The 20521-nt window shown below is 38.1% G+C and overlaps 1 protein-coding gene across 3 annotated transcripts in view; it reads right to left on the minus strand.

The window, feature by feature from the left end:
* Positions 1 to 5563: 5563 nt before the first annotated feature.
* NLN (neurolysin) overlaps positions 5564 to 20521 on the minus strand; it is a 100564-nt gene continuing 85606 nt past the window's right edge. For 2 of the 3 annotated variants that reach the window (XM_036887954.2, XM_057494758.1), the window contains 2 exons: positions 19277 to 19413; positions 7238 to 10159 (listed from right to left, as the gene is read on the minus strand). In XM_036887954.2, coding sequence (XP_036743849.2) covers positions 10025 to 10159; positions 19277 to 19413 — 272 coding nt within the window. In that variant the 3' untranslated portion in view covers positions 7238 to 10024. Of the gene's footprint in view, positions 10160 to 19276; positions 19414 to 20521 lie in introns of all 3 variants that reach the window. The other variant, XM_036887953.2, reaches the window with a different exon arrangement.

The following is a 20521-nucleotide window of genomic DNA, read 5'->3' on the forward strand; positions in this document are numbered from 1 at the left end:
GAGTACAACCTGAGGCCAAGACAGCAGGACTCAGGCACCTAACTTTAACATTTTTCATATAACAACTTTGATTGTTTCATATTTAAATTAGATTAGGATGCTCATTTTGTCTTTCATGGGGACACCCAAGGGCCATTCTTAAAGAATTAAGTTTTGAATGTGGCAATTCCACATGCCTGGGTTTTGCAAGAGTAACTTTATATAAACAGAAACCTGAACACATCCTCACAATAGCACTTCTTGCTCAACATTGTTCTTGAGTGATACCTAGATTAATAACTTGGATCTTTAGTTCACTCATCCTAATTGTGATGTAGCCCATTATTCAAATACACCCCATGATTATCTATTCTTCTGTTAAGGGATACTTCGGTGATTTTCACTGTTTTAGTACTCCAAACAAAGCTACTGTGAACGTTCTAGTTCATATCTCCTGTGTAATGCAGAAGAATTTGTCTGGTGGTACATATCTTACAGTGGAATTACTGGGCGTGCTCATCTTGAACCCTAATAGGGTATGGCCAGAGTGCTGCCAATCTAGTGGCTGTAGAATGGGACTGTATTGTTGGTTTCGGAAGTAAAATTATGTCTTTTTCCCTTACATTTCTCATGCCTTGAAAACTCCCCAAATTCTTAAATGTATCCCATTTTCCATATTGGAAATTTCTTTCCTTTATCATGGAATATTGTAGTGCCTATTATAAGTGTCTTCATCTTGATGTACCTTTAGTCTGTTTTGTCCTTTGCAATAAATTTTATCTATTGGACATAGAGAAATGACAATGAAAAAACAAACACACCTATTCAGATACTTATCATTTTCTCTCCAAATTGCTATTTGAGATACAGTAATTTTTTCTTGAAGATTTCTTGTTCACCTAGGTATACTGTTATCTGTATTTTTTTTTTCTTGTACAAGGAATGGAATATACTCCTCTTTCTTCTCACTGAAGAAATCCCAAGATCAGAAGATTTAAGAATAGCATTAATAACCAATTAGTTTATTTAGTACTTGGCAACCCTGCCCAGCGGAATCTGGACTTGTACCTGGAGTGTAGAGAGGACACTACAGAATGATGCCATGTTAGCACCTTACAGCACCACTCTATGTTTATAGTGTCTACCAAGGGATTCAGCTGTACTTGGATATGCTTATAGCAAGCCTCCTGCAAAGTTTCCCCATTTAGGGGGAGAAGTAATGTCAGTATAAATAAAAATTAACTTTATTGTCCTAGAAAGTGCAAAGACCAACACAATAAACAAACATGAGATCATATTTCTATTTGAGTGACGACAAGGGGAACATTTAATCCTGAGCAGAGACAGGAGGAAATGAAATGCATGCTGATTGAGACTGTACTGTTTTTTCTTGCAGTTTACTTTGCAAAATCCAGATGGGAAAGCAATAAGCACTTATTTCTCTCCCTTTCCAGACTTACCTTTTAAGTGTCTTCGCATCAAAAAGAAAAAGCAAGCTTGAAACTGTAATTTCTTTACTCAAAGAATGTGGTGTGAGTAGGTGTATGAGAGGGTAGAGGTTTAGGATGAGCTTTGTGGGCACAAAGAAATATTCAAGATAAAAATCATGATAAAACAGTCATCTCTAAAACTAATGCCTCTGATGGGGAAGAGTTATTTATGTCGGTTATAGGTTCCTATAGAGTTGAGCCATGCAATTGGTCATTTTATTGATTAGGCTGTTTATAAATGTTGCAAATGGTTGTCAAGATTGCCAAACAGTTCCTTTTATTGTTTCCTCGAGAGTCTCAAGACAACAGTGAGATTTTTCTGGCATGCACAGTAAAGGTCAACTTTGGTAATGTTCTATTAAAACATGACTACAAACGTTTTATACATAAGAAGTAATAAGGAAGTTCTTAGTTTTCTTCTAACCCTACCTTTTATTAGTAAAGGTTAATTAGACCAGAACATATTTTGAAAGTGGTTAGATATTCTATTATTTTTGAGAAGTAAAAGTTTGTACTCATCTTGAGTTAAAATATTAATTTGTTAATCAATCATATCCCCAAAGCCAAATACTTTCTTCTCTTGAACATTAGTGTCCCCTGACCTTTGATACCTGAAATTGCCTTAGTTCACACTTCCTGCTGACAAGTTCTTGGCCCTCCATTCTAACACTGACCTCCTGGCACTTACAGGCACATTTAAACTTCTGAAGCCTCCATACCAACCTTTGTCATTACCATCTCAAATATCATAAACCTCTGTGTTCCTTAAGAGACACTTATGCCCCACCCTCTCCTGGCTACTAGAAGGCTTTCAGCTGCCAGATCAGTGACCTTAACCTGGGAGAGTCAGTGTGTTCAGGGTGAGAGAAGTGTATCTCGGGTACATGATTCATTTTCTAATGTAATGACTTCATTTGTATTACCCCAGGGGAATGCAGCAGGTGTACTGACATTTTGTCTACTGGCACCACAGGCAACAGTACAGCGCTGCTGTACTTCATGCCCCGGCTGAATTCTGAAAAGACCCTGAGCGACTTACTAGGTAGACAGAGGAACTACTCAGATCTTTGCATTCTTTAACACAAATACACGCCACTCTTAAAAAACAAGTTGGCTTTAACTAGGGAAAAGTTAAACTTAGGGCTCAATAAGTTTAACCAGGGCTTAACTGGTGAGTGTTTTCCTTAACTTTAAAATGAACTTCAGTAAATAAAGGTCAAGCAGGTAGCAGTCTAGAACAAGTTTGCTATCTTACTTAAAATGTGGTTGATGAGTTATGAAAAGAGCCTATATTTTGCACAGACATTTTACAAAGGAATTTACTTTTAAGAGTTGTTGTATATACTTTACCCTTATTCTAATACTTCCAAACCCTCTTATTTAGCCTGCAGGCTTGGAACATTGACTATAATTTAAAGTAGGATGTTCTGAGAAAAGCCCTCCAAGCCCCCACTCCCAAATTAAAATGCACCTAGACCTTTGTCCATGGCCTCACTGGCTACTTCTTCTGCCTCTGACTGCTGTCACTCTCCTACTGGGATTTGGAGAGATTTGTTCAGATTTTTCTATTCATCTCGTTAGTGTTTTGGGATAAAGACAAATGAAAGGAAAGGAAAACAGGAGAGAAAGAGATGCTTCATATAGCTGGTTAGACCACAGATGTACTTTATCTATCAATGAATTAGTGGCATGAAAATAAACAGGAGTGAGCTCTGTGAATTTAGAGGTCTGTCTTTATTAAGATAGTCACTATTAAGCTACTTCTATTTCCCCATCCAAAGATTAGGAATTAGGAAATGATGCAAGATTGGGTCACCTTCCCAAACAGCTTTAGAATAATTTCCCTAATCGGGGCCCCCCAAAAGGAAGAAAATATACTGCAGTGTATAAGAGCTTGATAGATGAAGTGTGAGAATTTTCTCTTTTTGCCACCTGATCCCAGTTGGAAATTCACTGGCCGTGTCGCTGACTGAGCAAAACAGAGAATAGCCTCTGGCTGAAGATTTTATAATTGAGGCTGAGGCAGAGTAGGCCATGTGCATGTTTAGAACAGTGATTGCATTGTGAATTACAACAGAAGTCCCACTTGTCAGTCACACAAATGTTTAAGACCATAGAAAGGCATCTGATTTGGGTCAGGGATGACAAAATGGATCTTTTGGTTTTCCCCACTTTGCCCTGAAAACAAAGGGACTGATGACTGCTTTGTTCTGGGATAAGGTCTTACATTCCTTTCAGGACCTCCCCAATCATTAATACAGAAAGAAAATTCCTGTCTGGAATCATTCCTACCACTTTCTGAAAGAAGTAACCTTTAGTCCACATCACCCAATGGGGCAAAGAAAGCAATATAAATGCTATCATGCCAGGTTTTTTCTTTGTTTGCTAATCATCATGTTGCCTCATTTATCATTAGTGACAGCTTCAATGTTAAACAATTGTAGTCAACAGTATTAACAAACATGGCTCTTATTTGACAATACTGTCAACATTTAAAATGCCTCTACCCTTTGAAGCGGGAATTACTTTTAAGCATTCATTTAACAGATAAACTGATAGATGTGGCAAGTGATATATTTACAAAGATAATCTTGGCAGCATTGTTTGTAGTGTCCAAAGGGTGAAAGGACCTAAATATTCATCAATGGGGGATTGATTAAATAACTCACTATACATTTATACAAGGAAACGGATCTAGTTCCAGTCCATGTCATGAACCTTGGAACTCTTTTAAGTTTTTTCAGTCTTTTATTGATCTGCTTAATTAGTTGCTATCCCTGTTTAAGAAAGTTATAAATAATAGGCAGTAAGGGACTGATGATTGGGTGCTTTTCCTTCAGCACTTATTAGTATGAATGGAAAGTTACCAAACTGATGGAGGAAGTAAGGAATCTTGACTAATTCGGGGCTATCTCTAAACACCTCAGTGGTCATCTCAACAGCTTGTTTACTACATTTATAGGATCTATCAGTGCCTCTTGGGTATATTACACTTACCAAGTCAAGAGGAATCCAAAACCATTCCTCTCATGTCTAGAGGTTTACAACCATTTGATCACAATGTATAAAAATGGTTAGACTGAACATTTTCATCTCTTCCTTGTGAGGCCCCAGGGCCTAAGAAACTCCTGGATATAATAGAGATGGGAGAACACCATTTAGTCCCACTGCTAACATGCTAAAAAGAGAAAGTAAATGATTTTGTTAGAAATATGTCTGTGGTGGCAGGTGTCATGGTAATCATAAAGTTTTGTGACAAAAAGGTCTAGTGTACAATGGGATCAATCAGTGTTGGGGAAAAACAACAGAAAATATTTGTGTACATAACTTTCTTTGATAATTTATCTCACTGTTATGAATTTATGTGTCTTCCCCACTACATGGTGAGCAACTTGAGTTCAGAATTGTCATTTTTGTATCCTCAGTGCCAAGCACATATGGGTGCTGTAGTGTTCAAATTGAATTCAAAAACAAAAGGTTGAAAACAAGCTGCTTAAGGCAGTTCTCAAATTTTTCTAATGAATTAAAGGGGTCCTTTCCCTAGAAAAAAATACATATCCATGTACACAAAAACTTCAATATAATTTCAGGGCAATCATGGACATTTGTTCTTTCCTTTTCTCTCCCTCTCAGCGATCTTCCAGGGAACAAGAGATTCTAGATTTAAGAAATCCCTAGACTTAAATGCATAGTCATAGAAGTAGAGGAATCTTTAGAAGCATCCCTCCACTTTTATTTTACAAAAAAGCATGTTTTTTTCACCTACCTCATACAGAAACGCAGTATGAAGGAAAAGGGCCCCTTCATGTGGAAGGTGTAAAAAGAATTTATCTATGTAGTTTTAGATTCATTTATAAATTAGATATCTTGCTGTTATAGTAGGAAAATGCTTCCTTATAGCAAAAGGTAATTTTCCAGAAGGAATATTTATTTAACAAACATTTATGGACTGTTTACTATGAGTAAGGACAGGGGATAGAAAATGAATCACAAATCACAAGATGCATAAGAAACTGGGTTTCTGAGTTTGATTTTTGCCTCTGTGTATGTGTAATGAAGATAGTGGTAGGTGGAATGGGCACAGAGCAACTGTAAAGAAGAAAATGAACCTTTATTCATGCTATAAGGACTTTTACATTTATTATGGTCATATACAACTATTAGTCTCCAATTCTCAATGAGCATATTATCCATAAGCAGTATGATAATACCCTCTGTGTACGCACTGGCTGAGGAGTAAGGCGACACTTAGACCATCCCTGAAGTGTGAGGGAGTTGCAGCCTTCTAAATGCCATCTTCAGGATCCAGGATGTAAACATTTCTTTCACCTGAATGGTGTTTTCTGATGATCATTTATTTGTTGGATCTGAAACTTTGGCTGAGACCTCAGAGCTGATCTGGCACAAATGTCTACTGAAAGGAGGAATCTCCTCTGTAACTCACCTGGCAGCCACGGGCTTTGTTTGCATACCCACTAACAGCAGCAGAATGGATTTGTAATCAACAATAATTATTAGAAACAATTCCTCATACTGATCTATAGCCCCCTTATATATTTGAACCATTTCTCTAAGCTTTGACTTTTAAAGCAATGCAGAATAATCGTATTTTCTCTTATATCCTTCAAATGTTTGAAAACAGCTGTTACTCCTATTTCTGAATTCATCCGCAGACCGAACTTCCCTAATTTTCCTATGTATTCCTCTTGAGAAGTATTTTCAAAGTCCTCGCCCTCCTGTTCCTACTCTGACAGACACTGTAATGCTAGGCAGAAGCCTGCTTCAAGTGCAACCCCTGGAATAGAGCACGACATTCCCGCTGTGACTCATCTTACTGCCCCAGGGTCCAGAGGGATTCTCTTGATCTAGACACATCCTTCTCCCAAAACACTTGTACAGGCTTTAGTTCTCATCTTGTTCCCCTCTCAAGGTGTTCTGTACTGTGGGCTTATATTGGAATTTGGTTAAATAAAACTGCCAGGTTTTTTTTCCCGAGTACCACTCTCAAGTCAGGTTTCTCCTCCTTTTACCTTGGCAATGGAATGTGTCCAATTTCATCTTGAATTTACCTCAGCACTGAAATAATTTTAAATCTTATCATATTTAACCATTCCAGTGTTATCTGTAAATCTGGTAATACCTTCTGTGGAATTTCTTGAGTCTTCATCCAAAAGACTGGAAATTACAAATCTTTATTCAATGATCTCAGGTTGTTCCAAAAGCTAGGAGCCCATCTGGCTAGCGATTATCCAATCACAGCCTCCATCTCAGGCACAAAGATGTCAAGTGTCTTGTTGGATTCAGTGAACTCTATATCTTTAAATCAGTCCAAGCCATAGTTTCTCTGATGACAAATTCTAGAGACATCTTATCATGGCAGTAAAATTTTAGGTGAGCCTGCATTACAGTCACCTCTTCCTGTCTGGTGCACACACAGTGGGTAGCCATGCTGGACCTATATTTTATCAGGAAAGGGAACTAGGAGGTAAACACAACCAAAGAAAAAAATCACGAATACTCACTGGAGGCTGTGGGAGGAATTGTGTTCATTACTTCAATTTCTCAAAGACTTTTTTACAACGTCTCCATTTATAGCAGTATTGTGGGTGTGTTGGAAAAGGCTACACTGATCTAGAATTTAGATTTTAAAATCTTTATCCTTGTCTTGACAGAGTTGGTACCAGATAATCACCAGTGGAAATATCTCCATTAAAGGTGACTGAAAAAGTAAACTGGGCACTGTTTTTCAAAGAAAATGAAAGCATGCACATCTTTTTTGCCTTTATTTTCATCAGACTTTCATAAGAGGAGGCATATTCAATTTTGAGGGGATCCCCAGTTTCAGATGGGAGACGCGTAACTGTAATGTGTTGAGGAAGAGGCTTTGGTCATTGCATCTATTCTGCTGAGAGAGTTTCTCTTTTAACATTCTTTTAACTCTAAATCCTTGGAGCACAAAAAATTCTTTTTGTGCAGGGCAGAAAAGCAAAAAATGAAAAATGGTCATAAACAAACCAGCTGATCCACTGGGCATGATCACTTCACAAAGGCTAAAGGCAAAACGGTAAAGTAGAAAGTTAAGTCATTCCCTACTAGTTAAGGCAAATACACAGTACAAAATCATATTATTTTTTTAAAAGAGCTACTTTCCCTATTTTGGCCTATTACACAATGCAGTTTGTCAATGCTAAAGACCTATGCATATCCCCTTTTCATCATACTAGTTTTATAAAGGTAAGATTTAATGTAAATAGCTCAGGTGATAATTCTTTAAGTAATTTTTACTTTTTTACCTAGGTAACATGTAATATTTGTACTAGAGAAAAAAAACCTATATTAGGTGGCATAACATCATGACTTTTCTTTTTCTTCTCTGTAGCATATTAAAATTAAACCTTTAGGAATCAATATTACTACATATTAACATAAGGTGTTGAAGAAGTTGCCCTTACCAACTTAACGATGTCCCTAAAACCTGGAGCAGGCCTAAATCTCTTGGATCAATAACCAAGACAGACTTTATTATATGTGGTTCAGTCCATAAAAGGTCAGTCAGTTACAACTTTTATAGTCACCCATCACTCAGAATGCTTCACTTATACTCTATGATCTGATTTAAAAAAAAAAAAAAAAAAAAGCAGATGGACGGCCACATTCAAAAAGGTTTTAAAAATAAGTCCCTAGTTTTGGATTATGCAGGAGAATAAGCATTTGATTTTGTTGCTGTACTTGTGGTAGATTTTAAATATTAGATGTGGACGCTACCTAAAAGAACACCACAGAGCTTTTGTTTTCTTATGCATTTCAGTCATAACATTGAAGTATGAAAGAAATGTGAGTTCTTTCTTGTGGATAGTAATGCAACTTTATTGTGTGCAGCCTTTTTCACACCAAGTATTTGTTTTCCCATGTGAAAAAAGTGAAAATTTTAAATGATAAAGTTCTTGTTAAGGAGACACATTGGGCAATAGAAAAAGCTGAAGAAGAGTTTTTGTTTGAATCTGGAAAACAGAACAATCTGGGGAAAAAAAGATATGAGAAAAGGGCCACAGGTTGCTAAGACCAAAACAACTGCTTTGGGGGAAAGAAGAGACGGTAGGATCTCATGTGGATGTTTAATGTATTTGCTTGACAGTAATAATCCTGGAATTTTTTTCTGTGTCGGTATAGCTCTTATTTTTTCCTGGTGTCTAGAATTTCATTATGCAACATAATATATATATATACTTTTATTTCGCACAAAGTCCATCTGGACTACAGAATAGAAAGGTTCTAACTTTGTCCCTGGCCAGCAAAGTCATACATTAGGTACACAGTGGGAAAGAACTGGAAGACCTATCAGAGAATATTCAGTTTTTTTTTAATGAAAAAAATTTTATTATCCTGCTTTGGTTTCCTTACTGAAAAGAAGAAAAATAAGCACTGTGTGTTTATTGCTCTGCTGTAAGTTGGAGTTTCGGCCCACAGTAAGGAGAGTTAAAGAGAGTTCCAAAGGTTCATTTAAAATAAAAGTCACCAGACAAAACAGGTTACATAGAGCCTCCTCCCATGGCTGGGTTTGAGCACACTTAACATTTTGGAGCAGCTGTCCTCAAACACTTCTGTACAGATCCCACTCCTCTTCTGGAGTTTCTAAACTCTTTATGCCCCATATCAGCTTCAGCTCTCCACCCACTTGCTCTGATTATCCATTTGTGACATATTTACTTGCCACTTAAGGTGAGGTGGCAGTAAAGGAGGCAAAGTCCTACCACTTATTAGAAACATGAGAAGAGAAACATACCTTGGACTTGCTTTTGTGTTCTCGTTGCCAAATAGGAAAACTGATCATCTTGTATGCCAAAATGGTAACGAACCTCTAATAAAAGATCCCAACTCCTCTAACACGAGATAAAAACTTGCAAGACACATTAGGCCAGTTCAATTAAAACTGGTAATTTTTTGGTACTCTGGCTGTACTTCAGACAGAAAAGACAAACCCAAATGGAGGAACATAATTTAAGTGTGGCAGAAAGTTGGGAATCGTAACGCCTGAAATACAAAGATAAATGCATTACTGAGCATATCCCCCTGGCCTTGACATATGCAGGCAAAGAGGTCACACATTACTGTGAGGCAGAGAGTCAAAGCTGAAGCAGGGTTTCGAGAAAATTTTACCACAGGAATGTGATGATTCATTTATCAAGTACGAAACTTCAAGATAAGAAGGATCAAATTATATAATGTATATGATTCAATTAAAAAATCTTAGCCCTCTTGTATTATATTACCTACGTTATAATAGTAAAAAATCAAATTATATTCATATGAAGCTTTTATAAAAAGAAATCAAATCCATTTTTATGAAATTTTATAGTACAATTCTTTTCTAATGTGTCTTTTCTTAGGACACAGTATTTATAATTCCATTTACATCTGTATTAAAAAAAAAAAAAAAAGGCGGTTAATAGAAATCTAAACTTTCATTTGCAAAACTCCCTTCAGTTTCCAGGCCAGTAACACATGGTGATGCGGACTTGTCCTCCAGACATGGACTGCTACCAAAGATCCCCAGTTTATGGAGCATGCAGGCCTCTACTCATTAGGAACGCTTTTTGGTTTGGCTCACGTTTCAAGAAATTCTGGAGCATGTCCATGCCGTCCAGAGATCCCCCAGGTTTCAGGATTAGGTTTCTGTATTTCATTCCAACCTAATAAAATAAAACATCATGGCTAATAATTCATGATTACAGCAATTTTCCAAATCTCTAGATGCAAAAGAGAAAGGGGTAGGGGTGAAGAAAAAGGGACTTTGGCTTTACTCTGTCTGGATGTTCTCTTTTGCCTAGTCCACAGCTCTGTAGTATTTACTATCTTGGTACCTAAAAGATCTGGAGCCTAGATCTCCAGTTCTCCATCCTCCCCTTTATTACTGTCTTGTCTTAGGTTCTCAGCAGTGAGCTGACAGTGTGACCAAACAAACAAAAAAAGTCAAATGGAACAGATAACTGGTTCCTATTGGTTACCCAATCTCAAATGTGATTTCAAAAGGCTTAGCAAACAAGTATTCAACAAGGCTCCAAACAAGGGATCTGTGTACCTGGAAACCAGTGCTGCAATTGTCAAAATGGCTACGTTTTTATGAGGGGCCCATAAAAACCTTCTTCCGTATGGATGGGGCTTGGGCAACAGCACATCCCGTGTATAGGGTAAGAGATCTCTGTGGCCCAGAACTAGGAGTAAGGACCTTGGTAAAGCTTTCATTGAGGATGAGGTCTGGAATTTTAGAACATATCACAGTTCCACTGCCTTTATTTACATAAACACATGAGCAAATAAAGTGAAAGAAAACAACTGTAATTCAGTATCAGTGCTATTCTGTATTTTCATTGTCCTTTTAGGGAAGCAGGGCAAGACAGTTCAATGAAGCATAATTCAAAATATACACACAAAATAGTTCACAGAGTAACACTCCCAAATTTATATCTATTATATCATCATTTGATCAGTAAGACTAAAGTATTTTTGAGTATAAAAACAGCTAGAGAATTTCTAGAGACAAAAGTAAACTAACTTTGACCTATAACAGTGATTCTGCTTATAACAGTGATACTGTAACTATGAGATATAAGTCTACAAATAAATCTATAAACTATTAAGGAAAATAAAACATGGATGAAGTCTCCCAAGTTAGATACAAAATTATTTAATGTCCTATAGAGTCATAAAATCAAAACTTTTGGGGTTATCTTTTGGTCATAAACAAAATCATCTGCAATTTAGTAGTCCTTTATGGCTAACACCTAACTTCACAGTCAGGGTCCTAATCAAGAATAAATAAATAGTTGAACAAAGTTACCTTCTCATAAATTCTAGGGCAGCACTGTCCAATAGAAATATAATGTGAGCCACATAAATAAATTTTCTAGTATTCACATTTAAAAAAGTAAAAACACCAAATAGGTAGAATTTTAATAAAATGTTTCATATAAACCAGTATATCTGTAATGTTATTTCATCATATATCAATATAAAAAACTACTGAGATTTTTTTTTAAGTTCTCAAAATTTACTGTGTTTTTACATTTGCAGACATCTCAATTCAATTCTTCAGTTGCACTAGCCACATTTCAAGTACTCAGAAGCCACATGAGGTCATATTGGACACGTGAAGGGCCTAAGCATAAAATGATCCTTAGAAGGGTTGTTAGACAATGTTCTAGTATGACATGGAAAATACATATACTTATAGCCTTATTTACAAGTTTGGATAAATTTTCTTAAAAAGGTAGGGACGGTAATCACTGATATCTGACTTCCTGAAAACTGCGGCAACATGGGCTCAGCCAGGCTGAATTTTCCTTAGGGAAAAAAATGACGCATCATTTCTTGCTTGGTCTACAGCAGTTCATTACTTTTACAATAGCAATCTAGAACCTAAAATGTTAGGGATGGCTGTTCTTGTCATAAACTTTATTATTCTAAGAAATAGCAGATGAGAGCTCTTGAGCCCAATCACAGTTTACCTCCCTACCCTTTCTTTCATTGTCCAATATGTCTAAATTTGACTAGTGCTCAATTAGTAGGGGAGATGAGGGCAAAGAAAGATGGTGTTCTCTGGGTATAGCAAGCACTACAGGGAGAACTTAGAAAATGTGAGTTAAATTTATCTGCAGAATCATAAAAATATTTAAATTTTTATTATGGAAACATTTGAAATACATACAGCAGTACAATGAATCCTCATGTACCTATCATCCAACCTCAAAATTATTAATATTTATCTGCAGAAATTCTTAATGCTCAAGATTGAGACTCTTTTATGTGTAAAAAAGACATATTTTATTCTGTTAATACTATAGGAACATTAATGAAAATCTAAGGTAAAAAAATAAATCACCTATGATGCTGACATCTGACAAAGAATTCTCATTTTGTTCAGAGAACTATAGTTTTTGGTAGTAAAGAAAAGCATGAGCATTTGGGGGGTTGTGTGGTGCTGTGCAGAGCCAGCATATCTCTCCTCTGAATGGCAAGGTCATTGTAGAACAGGGCACTGTTTAGTCTCACAACATATTGGCTCAGTACAGCTCAAGTTCTCCTCTGCTTATGGCTCCAAACAAGTTGATTCAATTTCCTGAATTACAGAGCAATGGTCTTTTAATAGTTTCATTTCCTTTGCAATGAAGTTTGGAGAAGAGTTTAAGAGTCATTTTGGTAATAAGATCTTGCTGTTCTCCAAAAAAAAAAAAAGTTAAGTGAAATTTTGTGTTTTAGGAAAGTAGTGGGCTCTCTGGGTGAGAGAACATGGTCTGGGAGTCATGCCACAGGTGGAAAGAGTCCTGCCATCAGTTGTTCTGCTTTGTTTATAGAATAAAGAAACTTTAACTGTGAGGAAAACAGAAAGAGAAGCTCTAAGACAACCACTAACATTTTTCATGCTAAAAACATGCTTCAGGAGGATCTGCATATTGTAGGAGCTCCTATTAACTATTCCATGAAGGAAAACCAGGATACTCTGTGGTTTTTCAGTTCTAGAAGATTCAAGCGTATCTTTTGGCAACTGTGCAAATCCTCTCTAACAGTGATGTTTTCTAAAGTAAGATCAGGAGTTTGGGACTCAGGCCCAGGTTTGAATCTTGACTTCACCTCAGTTGTGTGACCCTGGACCATGGTTTCCTTGCCTGTAAAGTGGGAATATGCCTACCTCCTCAGTTTATGGGGAAGCAGAGGAGATGATTCCGTATAATGTGCACTCCCTAGTATAATGCCTGGCACACAGAGGCAGCAATACTCCTTCATAGTTATCTATCCTCCCCTCATACTGCCCCTAAGCTCAGTTTCTCTTACACAATGCAGAGAAACAGATGCGTCCCTGGTCTGACATTTCCTTAAAATTAGTTCAGTCTCCTAATAAAGCTTAAGAAGGCACAAGAGAGTTTATCTCCACTATTAGTATGAAATAGAATATATAATTCAGTAGGAATATTGAGTAGGAGAGACAAGGCACTCATTTTATCTAGGAACATGTACCTTTTACTTGAGGTGATATTTTAAGAGCAATCATAATTATCTGAATGAAGGATGCTCATCATCTGTTAGTAATGAGATGATGCAAATGGAAAACAGATTGGGTCTCCTGTTATCTCTGGCATTGCTGAAGCAGCACGTGTAAGCTCCCATGGCCCTGCCACCATCCTCCTTCCTGTGTGAACTCTGGAGGGTAGAGCCAGTGTTGTTTCCCTCCAACACTGAATAACAGGCATCAGAGCAGAAGCACCCACTCAAAAGACAGGGGATGATGAAGAACAGGCTCACCAGCTAGCTTTGAAAGTGGACTTTGAGACCTTTCTTTACACAGCCTATCCATAAACTCCTTCTCAACAACACACCCTTTGTTTTCTATGAGGGTGGGGAGATAGTGGGTGGAAAAGAATACCTCTGACAACAAAGGAGGGAGGGAGGCAAAGACTGGTCCTGGTAGTCAGGGAGATGGAAACAGGAACAGGAGTAGCAATCTTTGCCTGATTAGAAGGGGCCTTCTGGAAGGATTAGGCAAAGGTTCAGTTCTGAGGATGGAAGGATAAATCTTTATGAGGAGGGAGGAGATCAGGAGAAAAAAAGTATTAGTAAGTTTATGGAGGTAAGTGGATGAGGGGGTAACTACCAGACAGGGCCTAACAGGTAATCATATGTAGCAATAATACGTAAGTGCAACAGTTTTGAAGCAAAGGAGGAACACAGATGAATAAAACATTCCTATTACAAGGGCCTTATGATCTGGGAGGTGAGATAAAAGAAATAGACAACAAAGCCAGTTATTAGAGCTCTCCAAGCAACACAAAGGAGGGCTGTGAGAACGCAATGGAAGAAAAACTGCTTCCAGTTGGTTGGGATTTAAGACCTGCAAGGTCTGGCCTTGTAAATATTCCCAATAAGTGGGTTAGAAATCAATCCCAGGTCCTTCCATTGTCCCTTAAATCAGGCAAAATCAGAATCTGTTAGAAATGGCTGAAGTGTAGAAAAAGTCACCTTTGGGTGGTATCAGGGGAGCTGGAGCGGAAGTTATTCCATTTCTAAGGACCTTCAGGACAGGAAATTTCATATTCTCCCTTAGCAACACATTATAGCAGGAATTGGGCCTAGGATTGTTTGAAAAACCCTGGGACACTTAACTGTATGACACATTCTCTGTCAGGTAATTTTTTTTATGTTTAACCAAGATACATCATGTTTCTGTGTCTGTTGCTGCGTGTAAAACACCGGCCACTTACAGATGGCATTACAGATTAAAATATAGTTAACACATAACTCTGGACTTCCTTGATATGCCTACCAGCAGTGGTACTTGGAAATATTTCTTCTTCACTGATGGAAAAAACAAAGCTTAGCAATTTTTCTTAATGCAAAAGAGGACGATAATTCTAGCATAACAATGTAATTGTCTTTGAATCCACAATGTCTATTACCACTTAGGAAGTTTTCCCACAATGAAGTTGCCTTATAAAAAGAAATGGGCCTAGTTAAATTGCCCCCATTTCTTCAACCCCATGATTAGCTGCTGGATTTTGAAACTATGTTTGGTGACCTTAAAGAGTTCCTAGACCTTGCTGAAGTGTTAATTGCAAGCAGTTCCCCTTGCACAGCTGTTTAAAAGATCAGCTGGGAAAGTAAAAGACACATCTGATAATGAGACTTCTTCATGTTCTACTTGAAACAAAGACTTCAGAATATATTAAACAAACTACTTAAATAGCTAAGATGTTTCATCTATTTACCATGAAGCGTACGTAAAGAAAACTATTGATAAAACCAGAGGTAGCAAACTTTTAGGCTATTACAGGTAAGGGGCTAGTTCTAATACTTTGATAGAGACCCTCAAAACAGAAGGAAAATCATTGCACCACAACATATTCTACTGCTACTGTTTGGTATTCAGAAGACTGCAGGTTTATATTTGACCCTTTCTATTACTGTTTTCATAGTAAGTAGCACCACTGTCTACAGTTCTGCTTGCCAAGATCTGAAAGAGTTCTCAGAGCAGACCCTGAGCTTTGCAGGATGGCATGAGGCAACAGAGAGAAGGCCTGGAGATGTTCGTTTGTTGATAGCAATGACCAGGACCAGTAATGTCAACAACACGTGATCTTTCAGCTCCCAGCCTCTCTAGAGCTTGGGCACTCAGAAGAGTAGCTCCTAACTCCTGGAAAGGTGATCCTGCTATCTTCTCCCAATGCTTCAAACATGTATGAGGGAGGGCCAGGGCCTCGAGACAACCAAGTTGGCAGATACACTGTGATTGCTTTGTTATAGCAGGTGGATAGCCAGACGTGAACAGGGAAGGGCTTGGAGACGTTGGCCGGTGTTTACATTTGTCTAGATGCTTGTTTAAATTCTAAACATTACCTGTAAACTGTTCTCTCAGGATGGAAGGCAGGGTATAGGTAACAGACCTGCTAAAACTGATTGATTCCAACATGGAGAAGTTGACCCTGACTTCATCTCAAAACACATTATTTGCTTATTAACATAGAAAAAAAAACATGCCTTCCTGTGCCTTGACAGTTCTGAGGCAGACCATCTAAGGACAAAAGACGATATTACCCTGTCACGGAAATCCCCTCCCTATTCTGAGAAAACCCCACCTATCCTGATAAATATTCCAACCTCTGCTTAAACTCCAGCCATGAGACCACCAAACCCATCCCCACGATGCTACTCACCTCTGGAGTGTGCCTGCACTCCCTCCTTGAGTATGTACTTTGTTTTATAAATACTCTTTGCTTGTACCTGCTCGACCTGCTTGTGAATTCTTTCTTGATCAGAATCAAGAATCCTCCACCTGGGTGAGGTCTCACCTAGCCAGCAGGGACATCTCCCCAGATTGCATTTCCCAATAACACTTTGATATCCATGACTTCAGATCTAATTCAGTATTTCTTTATACCATGAAAATAGGTTTTCTTCACCACAACATAGTTGTGATGACATAGTTGTGATAACATAATAATGACCTAAGTTCTTTGTAGAATAGGATTGTTGTTCCAAAATATTAACTTTGAATAAGTATTTGAACTTTGTAAATCAGGTGTTATTTTAGAGCAAATATTTGTAAAAAATTTGAAGATTGCAAACAAACAAAAGCCAACAAACTCTATACTGTAGGAGAGAATAAGATGACTATTTAAACAGTTGTCCCAGCATCTGCCACTGCAGAGGAGGCTTGGAGGGTGGGGTGTAAAGGGATTCTCCTTGGCCCAATATTGAAGTAAGATTCACTACTGCTGTGACAGCAGAAAATGAGCAAGAAATGACATGACATTCCACAGTATTTGACAAGAAAGAAAAAAGAAGGGATTAAAGCCAGCTTCATGGCATAAGATGAGTAATGATACATAGTACCGTTGAATCCAGAATTTTAGTAAAGCTGAAAATTGCACCAACTCCAAGTTGTTGGGAATCTTGCTTTTGCCAAGTCCAAGTTCTTGCTTTCTCCCAGCCCCTTTGTCTAAATTAAGAGTAGTCCTGCTGCTTGCCAAGCTATGAAGCTTGAGGATGAGAGGAAGTACACAGAATCTTAATGGCAGGGATTGCTTCTGCTGGCCCTGCCAGTTACTTGGGGTCCACTGGGATCAGTCTGTTGGCTGTGACCCTCACAGCTGGAGGAAAAGGGGTAACAGCGGAGGGTACTGAGGAAGTGGCCACGTGAACGGAAGCACAAAGGAGGTGAATGAGGAAGCTTAGTAGAAGAGGTACTATAGCACTGATGCCGGGAAGCCTTATCAACTAATTGTATCTTCACATATTTAGCTCTGGTGTCTCTTTAATCATTGTTTTCTGATTTCTGCAATAATCCATGCTCAATATAAAAACAGAGAAGAGCTTCATAATAAGTACAGAAAAATATTTAATAACCACTCACAAATATACCACCCAAAGATAATAACTGACAATATTTTCATGTACTTTTCTTGTAAATATACATTTTAACATAAAAACTTGCATATTATGATATAAAATATTTTACAACTTGCTTTTTTCCCCCCACTTTGTGTAACAATTACATGAAACATTCCATACATAGGAAAAAGCTTAGGGAAGCCTTTCCACCAGGCCCGAGGCCACTCTTTCTTTCAGAGGATGGAAAGATCACATTTGATTTGGTTCTGGAAGATATCATAAATAGTGGCCATTTGAGTAAAGCCTTTAAGAATGGTAGGATTTTTGAGACGTGCATACATTTTTAGATGGAAGGAAGAGAATGAATAGATTTGTGAAGGTGGAAAGACCTATCGGAACATACAAGTTTGGATGATACACAGGGAGTTCTGAGAAGGAAGGGGTTTGATACTAAGGTAAGGGCTGTGAATAAGGAGAGGAATAACAAGAAGCAGGAAGTCAAAAAAGGTAGGGGAGGGCTTTGGGGGTTAGAGATTGGGTCATCAGTGATAACTTTGGAGAGAGAGTAACTTTCCAATTCAGCTGATGGAGGCAAAAGCCAGGAAATACAGGTTTGCAAAGGCTGATTCTAATACCAATAAATTAGGCTATGAAAGGAGAACAACTGAGTAGCAGCAATGGGGTTTTCAGAGTTAGTAACAATAACCCCAGTTTTTCCCCAAGATGGCCAGTATGACTTTGTATCAGAGACACCTCTGAGACAGAAGGAAGGAAGGTAAGTTTTGCAGTGCTGAAAGAGAAGGAAAGATGATGCTCCTCTCTCTCAGTGATGTTAATTTTCTTAGTAGAGAGGACAGAGGTTGTGGGACTTGGGGAAATTAATAAGGGAGGTGGAGCAGGGCTGCAGAGTAACAGTGGGTGTCCAGTTCAGGTTGGACAGCATGACTTTGTAGTGGGGAGTGTTAATGGACTCATCTGATCTTCCCTGACCACTGTAGTTGGTTGGACAGGGAATGGAAGGAGATTTCAGGGACTTAACAGTCTGGGTAGGGTGGGATAGAAAATGGAGTGATTGGGAAGGCTAGTGTATAGAATGGAGGTGCCCTGGAATGTTTTTTTCTTGGGGATGCAGGGGGAAGATGGTCTAAATTACATCGGTGTATTTCAGTGCTTACGTGTAAGGCACTATGAAATCCAGAAACAAAGTTCAGGGAGCAAATCAGTTTGTTGAAATAAGCATGGAGAGCCTAATTTTGTTCAATTGTTCTTTTAATTTCTGAATTGAACAGAATGAAAAACACACTGGAAAATGCATCAGCCCTAAAAATAATCTCACAGCTGAGTCTTCAAGAAGGGTGGAGACTGGGGACTGTAACTCAGGAAGGTTTGGCTGGCAGCCACCTGGCAGCTGATTCACTGTACATGGAAAGGAGTAGTTCAGGTTAGTGAAGCAACTTAAATTACTTAAAGGCATTTAGGTTACAAACTGTGTAGTAGGTGAGATATGCCAGCCACAGAAAAAGGGTACCTCCCACAGAAAATGTTTAAAGTGTGTAGAGAATATCAAAACTTATGCATGAAGGAGTTTACTTTTCTCAACCTCCTATAAAACTAAAACATTGGATGGCACATGTCAAAACTAGCACTCTAAATGCTCAAGTGCATAAACAAAGCTTGAATTTTAATTATGCAATGTATTAGAATGTTAATAAGCAAGAAAATATGGTTTTTTTTTAAACTTACAGAATCAATCACTTGTACATCACAACTTAATGATGTATGGTGATTTGACAGGATGCAAGACTTTAAAAGCTAAAAGCTGTTACCAAATCTTTCACTCTAAAATCTAGGTGTCATAAATACTTTCACTAGGAGTTTGGGGGAAGGAGCAACTACAAAATTAACAAAACAAGAAAACAATACAATACCTCTGGATTCATTATCCCTTCTTTTTTAAAACAGCTGTAAAACATGTCTGTAGAAAATACTTCACTCCAAAGATATCCGTAATACTGGCCATCATATCCCCCTGCCAAATGTCCAAAGGTAGCTGGCATATTTGTGCCTTTAAAGAAAGATATATTTCAATCAATGTGACGGCAAATGTTAGTTATCAGGTCATCGGCGAGCTGAGGTTTCACTATGGGGAGTCCAGCTATGGGAGGAGAGAATGGTAGGATCTCACCTCTAGCACCCCCTAGGTTTGTGTGTGCCCTTGGCCAAGATGTTTACAAACTTCTTTCCTAGGATGACTCAGCCTCAGAGCTGGTTTCGGCCCTAAACTCTGGAATGCCCAACGAGAGTTTCAGAGGCTTGCCTACACCCATCAGAGAGCTCAGTGTTTCAAAACTCCTCAGCAGTCCTTTCTTATCCCTTAGACACAGAGGTATCTTACAAATAGTCTAATACCAAAGCCAATTTTTATTGTCACAACTCTTTATATCTAAAATGTGTCAGAATAGCACTTATTTTAGGTTCATAATACTGAAAAAGAACTCCTTACTTGAAAAGCTAAAAAAGGCTTTTACTAAATCAATCTAGTGCTTGGGTTACTTTAAAAAGGATTTTGTCAGCGTGGCCTGAGGCACACAGTTGCCTTATGATCTACTATAAACACATCACATAAGGAAGTGAGAAGCCTAGATTGACCCAACTGACTATTTTGACCTTTATTATATCTATAAATGTGAGTGGTTCATTTAAGTAACAATATCCTTAGTGAAAAAGTCACTGAGCCAACTACATATCAGGTACAACCACATGTTGGCTTAAAATATTTAAATGTAAACACATATATGTGTGTACCTACTGACCTATCCATATGAAGCTCATAAACATCAGGTTAGAAACTGCTTGTCAGTCTGTCTCAACTAATCTCATAATCAGAAATAAGTTAGAAGTTTGTGCTTCTCTCTAAAACGACCCCTTCTTCCAACTTCTTACTGAAATTCATTGGGAAGCCATTGTGCATGTAGGTGAGGAGGAGCCAGGTATGCCACATCTGAATGGCTGTCTCTGCTCCAGGGTGGAGGCAAATTGCTCACGCCTGATTACACTAAAATGCCGCAAAGCTGGGGTCACCTTCCTTTCAAGCACATCTGGACAGGTTAACTCATATGGACATAGTAAGCTTATCTGAAAGTCATGGCCTGATTACAGAAATCAGAAACAAT

Source organism: Manis pentadactyla, chromosome 2 (genome assembly GCF_030020395.1).
Source record: "Manis pentadactyla isolate mManPen7 chromosome 2, mManPen7.hap1, whole genome shotgun sequence".
Lineage (NCBI taxonomy): Eukaryota > Metazoa > Chordata > Mammalia > Pholidota > Manidae > Manis > Manis pentadactyla.